The sequence below is a fragment of the Paramisgurnus dabryanus genome, chromosome 16 (genome assembly GCF_030506205.2).
Source record: "Paramisgurnus dabryanus chromosome 16, PD_genome_1.1, whole genome shotgun sequence".
Taxonomy (NCBI): domain Eukaryota; kingdom Metazoa; phylum Chordata; class Actinopteri; order Cypriniformes; family Cobitidae; genus Paramisgurnus; species Paramisgurnus dabryanus.
In genome coordinates this window covers 32,059,361-32,072,595 of record NC_133352.1, presented here as the reverse complement: position 1 = coordinate 32,072,595, position 13,235 = coordinate 32,059,361, and the positions used below count along the sequence as shown (strand labels likewise).

The 13,235-nt window shown below is 35.1% G+C and overlaps 1 protein-coding gene across 2 annotated transcripts; it reads right to left on the bottom strand.

Moving 5' to 3' along the window:
• Window positions 1-170: 170 nt before the first annotated feature.
• Window positions 171-7,788, bottom strand: bscl2l (BSCL2 lipid droplet biogenesis associated, seipin, like). 2 transcript variants are annotated; one of them, XM_065263835.2, is made up of 8 exons: window positions 7,315-7,788; window positions 6,322-6,403; window positions 5,570-5,713; window positions 3,185-3,319; window positions 2,937-3,034; window positions 2,709-2,853; window positions 1,294-1,387; window positions 171-1,124 (listed from the first exon to the last, which is right to left on the bottom strand). In XM_065263835.2, exons 1-8 carry the CDS (start codon window positions 7,572-7,574, stop codon window positions 835-837), a joined length of 1,248 nt encoding a protein of 415 aa, XP_065119907.2. In that variant the 5' UTR covers window positions 7,575-7,788; the 3' UTR covers window positions 171-834. The 2 variants fall into 2 exon arrangements, with proteins under 2 accessions (XP_065119907.2, XP_065119908.2); XM_065263836.2 differs by having other exon boundaries at window positions 171-1,115; window positions 7,315-7,784.
• Between the last annotated feature and the right edge of the window lie 5,447 nt (window positions 7,789-13,235).

Below are 13,235 nucleotides of genomic sequence, written 5' to 3'. Positions count from 1 at the left end.
GCTTTACTTTTTTTATTATTGTCATTTAAAATGCAAAGAATGTTTAACAGTCCTAAAGCTCAAAAGTCCTGTTTTCTTAATGAAAACAACATTAAACAATTTCTTTGGATTTAGGGGTAAATTTTGAAATGTGACCTGACCATGTTCTTGACAAGTTTTGAGAGATTCAGTATGGTGTTAAACTATTTATTCGACTGTACATAAGACAACCATATTGCAGCAAGTCAGGACAGAATAACATCATATTCCAGTAAGGATGCATGATGAACATATGAAAAAATAATAAACTAGAAATTTTAACATGCAGGGACACACGCACATGTGTGTGTGTGTGTGCATGCATGTGTGCGTGTGTGCGCACATGCACACAAAACCTTTTAATAAAGTGATATACAAAGGAATTGTAACAGCATCAGTGGATATCTCTCGGTTGGGTTGTGTGTTTTCCAGAGAGGCACACATGGAAATAAATGCAAATTAATCTGTTGCTTTCCAAACATAAGCCATAACCAAATAACATTTTCCATTAAGGCTATTTATCAGCATAGTATCATTGTATGCAGCTGCAAAAACAACAACAACAACAATGTTGTTGTATACATTAATATTAAATATTCAGCAACAAAGGAAAGTTTAGACGGATTAAAAGTAAAATGTGCTTGGCTAAAAATTCTGTCAGCAGACAAAAATAAACTGGAGAACATGAATACAAAATACAGCTATTAGTTTTGCATTTTCAAAAAAAAACAAAAAAAAAAACATATGAAGTCCAGCAGATGGCCTTTGCTCTTCATAACCTTCACCCTCTTTTAGCAGAAAGTTTGTTTTTTGGTATTAGGAGCTCAAACAGGAACCAACACCATAGTTGTTTTTATCTTCAGTGTCTGTTAATGCCTGAGATGATTGTACAATCACAGGTGGCAAATGTCTTTGCCTTAAAATTATTTCCCCCGACCCAAATGTACAAACGGGTTCATCCTCCTCCGGTTCCCTAGAGTTTTCACTATCATCCACCCCCGTCTCAAGAATGGTTTCTTCCGTCTCCTCAGAATTGCAATCCGTGGTGTCTATATCCCTTATTATAATGGGGGAATCCAACAAGCATTTTGTAGTGGCTGTATACACTTACAAAACAAAAACACAATGCATTTTAAAATCAAGAATCCAGCTGGATATATAAGGCTACTAGTTTTTTTTAGATGTTAATTATAGTATTCGTATCTGTAATAAATACTAAAACAATACTACATTAATAAGAAATAGGTTGCAAATTGAAGTAGGTAACAGGTGCACCTTTGCTATTTCCCTCATCCTGAGGTTCAGATTGATCATTCAGTTTTTCTGATTCTTTATTTTCATCTTCATTCAAATCAAACGAAAAACCTGTCTGATGAAAGAAAACATGTTAAAAGAAACAAACACATGCACATCAGCAGCAATTCAAGCTCTTCTGTATGATTTTATCCATGTTCAATTGGGATTGAAAGTTGGCTATATGACACTCTTTAATTTAAAGGGGACATTTCACAAGTTTTTTAAAAGATGTTAAATAAATCTTTGGTGTTCCCAAAGTACAAATGTGAAGTTATAGCTAAAAATACCATATAGATAATTTATTATAACATGTTAAAATTGCCACTTTGTAGGTGCTGTTTTGGGTGTGTCCTTTAAAATGCAAATGAGTTGATCTCTGCACTAAATGGCAGTGCCGTGGTTGGATAGTCCAGATTAAGGGGTGGTATTATCCCCTTCTGACATCACAAGGGGAGCCAAATTTCAATGAGCTATTTTTTCACATGCTTGCAGAGAATGGTTTACCAAAACTAAGTTACTGGGTTGATGTTTTTCACATGAAATTTTCATGATATGTCCGCTTTAAAACAAACTGTTCTTCTGTGGCATCACTGTGAAGACCCTTTTTGGCACCTCTATTTTTAAAGTCACAATGAAATTGAAATTAAAAACTAAATTTTTGGGGGGAATATTGTGGCATTTTTTACAAATGACTTTTCCATGAGCTTTTTTTTTTTTTTTTAAATGCATACCCTCATAATCTTTAATCAAAAACTCAAATCTCCTTACTTATGGTCACGAGTAACGGCTTGAGGGCAGAGCCCAGGAAAAAATCGCTACGATTAGCAAATAACAACATGACTGAATTCCAATGATCCAATCAATTCTCAATAGACAAATTTAAAGGAAAACACCACCATTTTTAAATATTTACTATGTTCTTACCTCAACTTAGACAAATTACTACATATCTATCTTTTTTTCAATGCAGGCACTTCATCTTTGCACAGCACGTAGTGAATATGTTAGCATTTAGCCTAGCCCCATTCATGCCTTAGGATCCAAACGGATGAATTTAGAAGCCATCAAACACTTTCATGTTTTCCCTATTTAAATACTGTTTGATTTAAAATTTTTGTTTGAAGCCATAGGAATGAATGGGGCTAGGCTAAATGCTAACACATTCAAGACGCACTGTACAAAGATTAAAAGTGCATGCATTGAATAAAGATAGGCATGTATTTATTCATCTAAGTTGAGGTAAGAACATAGTAAAATATTGTTTTCCTTTAAGTCTCGCCCAACTATTTCAAAAGCCGTTTCACTCGGATATACGTCACGCCTGGGAAAAGAAGACTACTTCCGTTTCATTGTGACGTTAAGAGTGCATGTATAAAACTAAACTTGATATGAACCTCTTGTTTGCCCGTCCTTGCGGGTGACCTGCGATCACCCAGATTGAACTGTAGAAAGCTGAGAACGATGATGAAACTGAGGAAGGCAAAGTTACTCATCACCCCGATGATCGCTGTCATCAGAGGGAAATGATAGAGCAGGTACCTGTGCAGATCAGAGGGACAAACCTTAATATTAAGACTAACACACAGCACATCACATGCACACAGTAACACACATGCACAAACCTGATGCCTGTGAAGTGGGCAAAGATGTAGAGATTTGCTCTGTAGATTTGAATATGCTGGGAATAGATCCTGATAACAGCACCAATAGTGGGTTTATACTGAAGAAAAATAGACAGTTACTAACTGTGTGTCCAACAGAGTACACAATTCATACAACCCAGTGATGAAGACATATGTACAGTTGACACTTGAAACCAAATGTACGTCTTTGGACCCTTTTGTGTCTCAAGATGTGAGATTACACTTACAGAATCATCTCTGAACTCTGAGTAAAGCTCTGTAGTGACTGACTGCTTTTGCTCGGACGCTCCTGTTAACAGCATTGGGGAAAATATCATGGTGTCCATAGCCTGAAGCAGAGAGGAGCGATAATGGAGCATTGCCTGAGACGAGAGAAATAAAGAGAGAGACGGCATTGTTAAAAATTGGATGCAAATTGTATAATTGTGTCCCCACAACCCAGCATCATTATAAAGAGTATGCTGATCCAGCACCAAACCAGCCTAGCTTGTTCTTGTGTTCCTGTAAAGCTCAATTGAGAGCATTGAACTATCCATTTAATTTAGATAAAGAGCCAGCCAAGTGCATAAATGTAAACCAGCATAAGCCTCTGACCAACAGGAAAATGCATCTTAGAACAAAAATAGTTTGCATTACATAGATAATATATGATCTACAGCAGGGGTCTCCAACTTTTTTTGAAGCAAGGGCTACCACAATGGATAAAATAATCTGGAGGGCTACTTTTTTAATATACACTCTTAAAACAAATCTGAAGAGTTTTGTTGCAAAACGAGATAAATCCATTTTTTTATGTTTTTGTCAAAACATGTTTATTATTATGTTATCATGTTATTATTTTGTTTTATGGTGCTTCTTAGCTGTATTTTTTAAGTTATGAAGGTTTAAATCAAAACAAACCAACTGCAGTTGAATTGAGATTAATTGGAATGCACAACCAAAAAACAAGATTTCTGAACAATTAAAAAAATGGAGTTATCTCGTTTTGCAACGAAACTCTTCATTTGTTAAAATAACACATATTGTGTCTAGTTAAGGACAACACATCTATTATGTTGTCCTTAACTTAACACATATTTGTGTTATTTTTGAAACAACACATCTTGAAATGACACATAACACATAATGTGTTAAATAGGTTAACACAAAATAATATTTTAAAATGCATTTTAAAACACATCCTTTGTTAGAGTGTAGTATACTCAAAACGTTTAACTTGTTGATTTTATCATCATACTTGTATGTCATCATCATCATTATTCATCATTTTTTAATAATCATTTATTAAAATGTTAACATACATAAAATAAACCATCTTTTAAAAAATATAATAAATAAATATAAAAAATAGGGCCGTCCAAATATTAATCACGATTTATTGCATACAAAATAAAAGTTTGTGTTTGCATAATATATTTCAAAAAACTGTCCTGAAAAGAATCAACACACAAAATGATTTTGGTCTGAAACATCATTATAAATGACATAAACTTTCATTTGAATAATAGGGTTTTTCCTCTTTTATATATATATATATATATATATATATATATATATATATATATATATATATATATATATATATATATATATATATATATATATATATATATATTAAAATTAGGGCTGTCACAATATTAATCGTGATTAATCACATGCAAAATAAAAGTTTGTGTTTGCATAACATATTTCTGTGTGTATTGTGTGTAATTATTATGTATATATAAATACACACATCCATGTAAAAACTTAAGTAAAATGTTATTTGTGTATTTTTTTATTTATATAATAAAAAATTAATCAAAATCTATAATAATAATATATAAATACATGTTTCTTAACTACATACATGCATGTATGTGAATTTATTTATACAGAATAATTACACACGCATGTATTATGCAAAAAAACTTTTATTTTATTGTAATATTATTGTAATTTTATCAGACTCATATGTGACCCTAGACCACAAAACCAGGATTCATTTTTGAAATTTAGATTTATACATCATCTGAAAGCTGCTTTCCATTGATGTATGGTTTGTTAGGATAGGGCAATATATGGCCGTGATACAACTATTTGAAAATCTGGAATCCGAGGGTGCAAAAAAATAAATAAATAAATTGAAAGAATCGACTGTAAAGTTGTCTAAAGTTGAGGCAGTTTAGCCTAGTGGTTAAAGAGACAGGCTTGCCGGTCGAGTCTCACGGCCAACAGGATGTGACTGTGATGCCCTTGAGCAAGGCACCTTAACCCCAATTGCTCCCTGCGCACTGAGGTGATAGATGCCCACTGCTCTGGGTGTGGGCTTGTTCAGTGCGTGTGTTCACTACTAGGATGGGTTAATTGCATAGGTTTCATTCCAAGTATAGGTTACCAAATACGTTACTTTCAATTGAAACACATATTAATTTTGATAAATACAATTTAGATAATTTATGGTAGGAAATGTACAAAATAGCTTAATGCAAAATTTTTACTTAATATCGTAATGATTTTTGGCATAAAAATCGATAATTTTGGCTATTCCTACAAATACACCTGTGCTTCTTATGGCTAGTTTTGTGGTCCAGGGTCACGTATGCTATTGTTGTTTTGTTTGTTGTACTTACAGAACGTGCAGATATGTCAATAATCTGACCGGCTTTAGTATACAGTGACATTTCTACAAGAAACATTCCCAACTGCTGATTGGCTGGAGACTCTGGCATCTCCAGTTCCAGTGTGATCTGATAGGGTTGACCATATGTCATTACCTGTAATGGGTAAGAAAAACGATTGACTTTTTGGCAAAATCTGATTAAAAATGAAAAAAAAAACACTAGCTGCAAAAAACACGAAACATTGTGATGTCACACTTCCCCATTAAAAATACCTGTCTGAAATCGATTCTGAATCGCAAGGCTCCGATTCTGTGTATCATGCGCAGCTTGTATGTGTACTACGGCTCTGTGATCAGTCCTTATCAATATAAAATCACTAGTTTGAGTCGTTTATAACATGCATTTAAAAAGACAACACTCGTCAAACACAATCAATCAAAATATACTTTATTATCATGAAAATACCTGAAAAAATCTGAAGAACAGCGATATTAATATGCCTCTAGATATTTCCTGGAATAACGTTTGTAATGCTACTTCTTCTGTGGTACAAATGGCGTTTCAACACGAGAGCGCCATCTGGCTTTTGGATGTGGCGGCATTTCACCGTAATTCATTAAAATTAATTAATTGAGAAAACGCACATTTGCACAATTATTTGTCACAGCCCTAGTATAGTTTAAAATCATAGCCTTCTTTAATAATCTTCAGAGACAAACAGAAGCACAAATATGATGATTTAACCAAACATTACTATTCACCTGGTGTTTTCCATTCCTCAGAAGAGAGACGTTAGCCTCGGGAAAAGAGCACATAGCATGATGAGGGGTTGAACAATCTGTTCTGAAAAGAATCAACACACATTTGATGAAAAATCAAAATGATATTGGTTTGAAACATCACCAGAATCTATAAAAGAAACAAAATTACTTGCTTCAGAAATGACATAAACTTACATTTGAATATTATTATTTTTTTCTCCTAGGAGTTTTTTCAACCTCTAGGGAGCTGACATTGGCTTAACTAAGAACTCTCTTTTATACGTTACATTATCACTACACTCGCTAGTACGGTTTAATCTTAGCCTGTACTCAGCTACTTATGTTGTACCAATTTGTTTTCATAAATTAAAAGCTGCTTTGAAACAATTAAAAAATTGTGAAAAGCGCTTAATAAATAAAATTCTCAAAAAATTGTATGGGGGCCGTACCCTTTCAAAAAATACACATTTGCATCTAAAGAGTTCATATTAGTTCCCTCAGAGGTACATATCGATACCAAATGTATACATATTTGTACCTAAATGGTACATATAGGACTTTTTTATACAGTGACAGATGAATTTGGCCTGAAATACAAGCTCGATTGGCTGCAAGGTCTTACTCTTTTCTCGTTCTTTTTAAAGCTGATTTAATAATGCTATTATTTGCATTTAATTTGTTTTATCAGACAAAACATTTATATGTACACTCTCTGAAAAAGGGTACATGAAGATACAAATGTTGTAACTGGGGTGGTACATTTTCAAAAAGTACACTTTTGCAACTAAAAAGTACATATTGGCACCTCTAATGTGCTGGTACCTTATTCTGGTACCTTAAAGACACATATCTGTAGCTAAATGGTTCTTATTAGGAAGGTACCGTCCCAGTGACAAAAAGGTACAACTTTTGTACTTTTTTTTCTGCGAGTGTACAAAGGCATCAGATGCGACAGGTTAAGATGAAAATCTCACATGCGCTCATTGTCCTCACCTGTAGGAGAAGTAGACAGGTGTAATGTAATTCGCTGTGGGCATAAATGAGTAATAAAAGCTGCCGTAGAGAAACAAAGCCACCCAGAACACCAGCAGAATAACACAGATCAAAATAGCCACTTCCAGAACCTTCTGCCTGATCCGCGCCAGCAGAACCGGCATGGTCTCCATGATCTGAACCACCAGTCCATTGATCTGACTTCCCATGTCCTCCACACCAGAACCATCTGTGTTGTACTCGTCTGCGCTCGGATCCATGATGATTGATTTCTTCGTCCGATTAAGTCTTGTTGTTGGTTTTCTGTCCTAGATTCGCTAACTACCTTAAACATACCTCTTTACTCAGGATGAAGCAAAAATGATGCCCATTTCTCACCAGCAATCTCCTGTCCATTTGTTTTTTTTTTTTTACCAAACTTTGCCCCTGATCCCGTGGTGTCTGACTTTAATTCATCTCAAAGGTTCGGTGTGAATGGAGGAGCTCTTCGTACTGCAGATTCTGGGAAGTGTGGGACGGTTCAGTGAACCTCCGGTGGGACCACAATGGGACTCATGACCAGCATGTGAGGCAACAGGACAAGACGTGCTGTTAAGAAACCCAAGTGCTGTGAAATGTCCAAGACTAATTCTGCTAATATCTGTAAATGTCAATGATCAAAATGTTTTAGTTTGGTTTGACATCACAAGTTTTAAAGGGTAAAAAAAGTTTTTGAGCTGGTAGTTGTTTACTATAAACTGAGTTTATGGATTAGTGCATTACTCAATAAATGACAATATATGATGTTGACACATTAACTGAAATACTTTTAATAATAAGTTACAGTAAATAAAATCAAGTAAAGACTTATATATAGGGAACAAAACCCTTCACATATTTGTTAAGGACAAGCAAGACAAAACATAAAACAACCTTTTAGGGTCTTTATGAACACATAGAAAGTTGGTTGAATGTCTTAATGCCCCAGTTGTAAATTTCTCAATATTTTTGTAAGCACATTAATGATGTAACTGCAAGACAAGCTACACTATGACCCCTTATAAGTTTGCATGCTATGTTTAATCCATTGGTATCAGATGACACAAAGAACAGACATATTGCACAGACACATGCACATCAAATGACAGCCAGCGTAATGTCTCAGGAGGATTAGTCAGACATTGTTATTACAAGAATGGAGATGATAAACAAGCCTTTTTCAATCTGATCTTGACCACAGCTACTTGTAAATAAGGGGTGTCCTCCATTACTGTAAATGTTTTTGCACTGTGAATGTTTTTGCACTAGATGGCACTATATATACTTTTAGAAACATCTATCACCAATTTCAGTCTAAACCAGTGGTTTTCAAACTGGGGGCCGCGAGATGGTGCCAGGGGGTCCCCAGTTTTATGACATTTTATGAAATACATTAATTTATCATGAATTCTTTGTAATTAAACCCAAAAAAAATTATTAACAAAAAGCACTACTTTTCTGTATGATTTTTTTTTTATTAAAATGTTGAGTTTTAAAACAGTTTTTTGTCACAAATTTTCTTTGGGGGGCCGCGAAGGAATGCACCGTACACAAGGGGGGCCGCACACTGAAAAAGTTTGGGAACCAACTACAGTCTGGGTGTTAAAGGGATTATTCAATAAATAATTTAAACAGTTAATTAGTAATAGTCGATACATAATATTTACACATTTTGGACTATTTTGAACAAATTTCCAATATTAAATGTTATGTGTATAACTTGTCCTGGTCTTACAGACATAAATCACCTCAAATAGCTGCATGTTGAGGAAAGCTGTGATATTACTCTTCATGGTGTACGCTGAAACAGGCAAAAAAATAAATAAAAAATAAAATGCAGAAATATATTAAAGACCCAAGCCAGATTTTGAAATAGTGGAAAATGTCAGAGAGACTTTTGGCTGAGCTATTTGGACTTGGGCCAGTAAGCAACCGCGTGTAATATAACTCTAGAAACCCTTCAACCACAAACCAACACACTAGATCACACTTTTGAGAGAGAGAGAGAGAGAGAGAGAAAGAGAGAGAGAGAGAGAGAGAGAGAGAGAGAGAGAGAGAGAGAGAGAGAGAGAGATTGAAATTCTGTGAATGATTTTCAATGGCCTGCCAAAATGAGGCAGCAAGTGCACATACATATTCAAGAGAGGTTTATGCAGGTGAATCAAACTGTGCCTTTGTTCTGATGAAAACTAAAGTGAAAATTTAAACATGACTCGAAACTTAAAGTCGCTATTTAATTTGTTAGAATGAAGAGCAAACAGACCTGGACTGCAGATGAGAGCTTAATGCCCCCCCTCTCTCTCTTTTTCTCTCTATCCATCTATCTCTTGTACACATACTTGCTTTGACTCATTTGCAATTCATTCCCCCTGCTGGTATAGGAGTTATTATATGCAGCTGCACTGTGGATGTAGCTCCTTATTAATATTACAGGAATAATGGTTTGTGTAATTCTTGATGATGGTTGGTCTGTCTGCAGACACATTTTTTTGCACAATGACAATGACTTGGCCGAAAGTCTTAGATATTTTTTATAAAAAAGAAAAATCCAGCCTGATCTCATGAGAATTTGTGCATATTTTACAAGTTGGCTAATTCGTACGAAGTTAACTCTTTCCCCGCCATTGATGAGTTAAGAGGACCAAATATATAACACCGGACTAGTGGTTGTTGGATATTTTACTGCAAATATCTTATTTGCAGTAAAATATCCAAAAACCAGTCCGATGTTATATATTTGGTCCAGCTGATTACTAACAATATCTATAATGTTTTCAACAAGAAAATTGCATTTCTAAGCAGTGACACGGGGCAGTGCAGTCACCTGTAAATGACGTTAATATCTATGTTACCCTTTTTTAGTTAGCGCCTTTAATGACGTAAAAACCACATGACAACAGTGTCGTAGACAAATGCGGAAGTAATAGCGTCTGTCGGGCCACTCGCTTTTTTATGGTAAGTTTGTTCATCTGAACACTTAATTCTGTGCTGTGTTAACAAACCATCGTATTGGACCAAAGCCGTACCCTGTGCGTAGCTCTGCGTAGCCTGATCAGATCTACGCGGACCCAAGCACTGTGATTGGTTCACCAGAACCCCTCCCGTCAGGTAAAAAAAGGACCTACTCACGACTATATGAGCCCTTAATACTGTAACATCTATGACTACAATTGCGTTTTGAACATTACATGAAACCTTACATAATGAAAAAAAATGATGTCATCAAACACAACATTTATAAAACTTGATTACTTTACCTCATGTGTAACATGATTTCTCGTTCCCGTCTGATTGATGGCCATCAGCGTTTGAGTTAAAGACAACAAATCCCATCAGTCCACGCTGCTTCAGAGCATCATTAATCTACGTCATTGTTATTAATTTGATCTGGCGCCCTCTAGCGGCGCAGATTATACAAATTGCATCTTTAACTCGTTAATTAAGAGAAAACGCTTCCCTGCCAATGACAAGTTTTTCTGGCAATCCGTTATACTGCTATTATCCGACCCAACTTAAAAAAACAAAATTAACCACTTAGGGCAAACAGTTAAACTCTGTGTATGTTTAGCGCTCTGAATCTAATCTCTTTCAAAATTCCTTCACAAAAATGTCATTATCTCAGCTTTTTGTTCTAAATTTGGTATTTTTAAAGAAACTTTTCCATATTTGAGAGCTGATGAAAAGAGAAAAAAAGTATTTTTGTTTGAAAGGGTCTGTTCTTTCATTTTATATATTGTATATTCATATAATAAAAAAAAAAATTCTAGAAGGCATTAAACTTTTGGAAAATCATAAAAAATGCTGGCGCTGGCTGGCAACTTAAAAAAAAAACGCTCACAGGAAAAAAGTTAATCGTGCAAAAACAAACAATTATCATAATAAAATTATAACAAAACCCCGCCCCTAATCCTAATGTTAAAGGGTCAAGGCAAATCGTACAAAAATTTACGTATGTGGTCGTAGGAATTAATAAGAATTGGCGCCTTGTAACGTTGAAAATCTTACTTATGCTGGGTTGCTTTAACCCAGTGCTTCCCAATCCTGGTCCTCAAGCACCCCCTACCAAAAAGTTTTATATGTCTCCTTATTTAACACACATGATTTAACTCATCAGTCTCCTTCCAAAATGGTAAACATGTCTCCACAACAAGGTGATGAGTTAAATCAGGTGTATTAAATAAGGAGACATCTAAACTTTTTGGGAGGGGGTGCTCGAGGACCAGGATTGGGAAGCACTGCTTTAACCCATTGTGGGGTCAATTTTTTGGAGGGGGGGTAAATTTACCCTAACACTTGGGTTTGTCCATTTTTGACCCAATGCCGGGTTGAAAATAACCCAGTGCAGTCTCCATTAGAGTTTCAAAAGAGATCTTGTTACAAACTGATCTGTCCACAAAAGTCAATATCAATGTGAATTCAAACATTTCTCATCAAATTTACACAAAGTCAGATTATTTTACCTATAAATTATATATATTTTTGTCTCATTTGTTTCTGTTTTTATTTCTCACAGCCTGTGAGTCAAGAGAAATATATTTTTTTAGGAGAAACATCTCAGACTAATTCTGGGTAAACACCAAAAGATAATCGGGCTGATTTTGGGCCGATTTCCCCCCTTCCGACAATCCTAGCTGTGTCCCGATTTTTTATCCACATGTTTGCAGTCTATCACATTTTGAAAATCTTATAAGATGTAAAAATCTTTTGGTGTGTACCCAGCACAAGTTGATACCCAAACTGAGAACTCCATCCAATCTCTATGAGCTAAGAAAGAGCAACATTTGAGCAATAACAGTTTAATCTCTTTTCCCATAATTTGTTTCACAGTGAAGTTTCCACTAAAGGGAAATAAAAGATGTTCAAAAGCTCTTTCCAGATTACAACCTATTGGAAGTCCTAACCTGGTTCAGTATAGTGCTGGTGTATAGAGAGAATGTGTGAAGGGTTTATATGTGGCAGATGTCCTTTTTCCATTCTGGTGATTTCTTATTACACGACAGTAATAAAGCCATTAGTGACCTCTACTCTCTTTACCGTGCCTCATAATCTCTCTCTATCCCTCTGTCTCTACACAACTACCCTTACCAATAATAATTTTGTGACATTGGGAAAAACCAAATAGCAATTATCACCCAAAACATACAGTACTCTGTGCCACAATGCAGATTGAAAGCATAAAATTAATGAAGCAAATGCAAAGCTTCTTGTATTATTGCAGCAGTAACAAACCTTGGTATACTCAGTTTACCTCAATTTACAAAGAAATTTCAGTGAGAATTGTTATTTTTTAAAGGTAAAGTGCATAATTTCTACTGTAGTGCTGAATGCAAGTTTAATCGAATGGTAATGCAAGTCAATGAAACCTACTATTTTAAAGGCGGGGTGCATGATTTTTGAAAAACACTTTGGTAAAAGGAGTACCAAAACACACCAATCAGCAGTAAGGGTCGTGTCCACTAACCAACATCGTTGTCTGGGTTGTGTATGTGTTTGGCGGGTCTATCAAAAAAAGGTCCAGATTCTATTGGGGTAGGGGCGTGTTTGCTAAGGTGATGTCAAATGTCAACATTGGCTTTCAGAGATCATGCACCCCACCTTCAAGTCTTTCACTGGTATATTAACTTATAACTTAACAAGTTGAAATGATTTAACTTAATTTGTTAAGTTGAAGTAAAACAAAAACGTATGTTAATGTGAATTTATTTACAATTTTACTGCAAAAATGAATCTTCAGACACGTTTCCCCCCGTCTTCCATTGTTTGGCCAAACAGACAGTCCTACACCAAACTCACTTTCTTGATCATAGTTATTTCTACATATTGGAAATATTTGGTATTGTGCTAAACCAACATGATCTTGAATTCATTCGTGTCCATGGCACGAAATTCAGCTTTTTACGTGC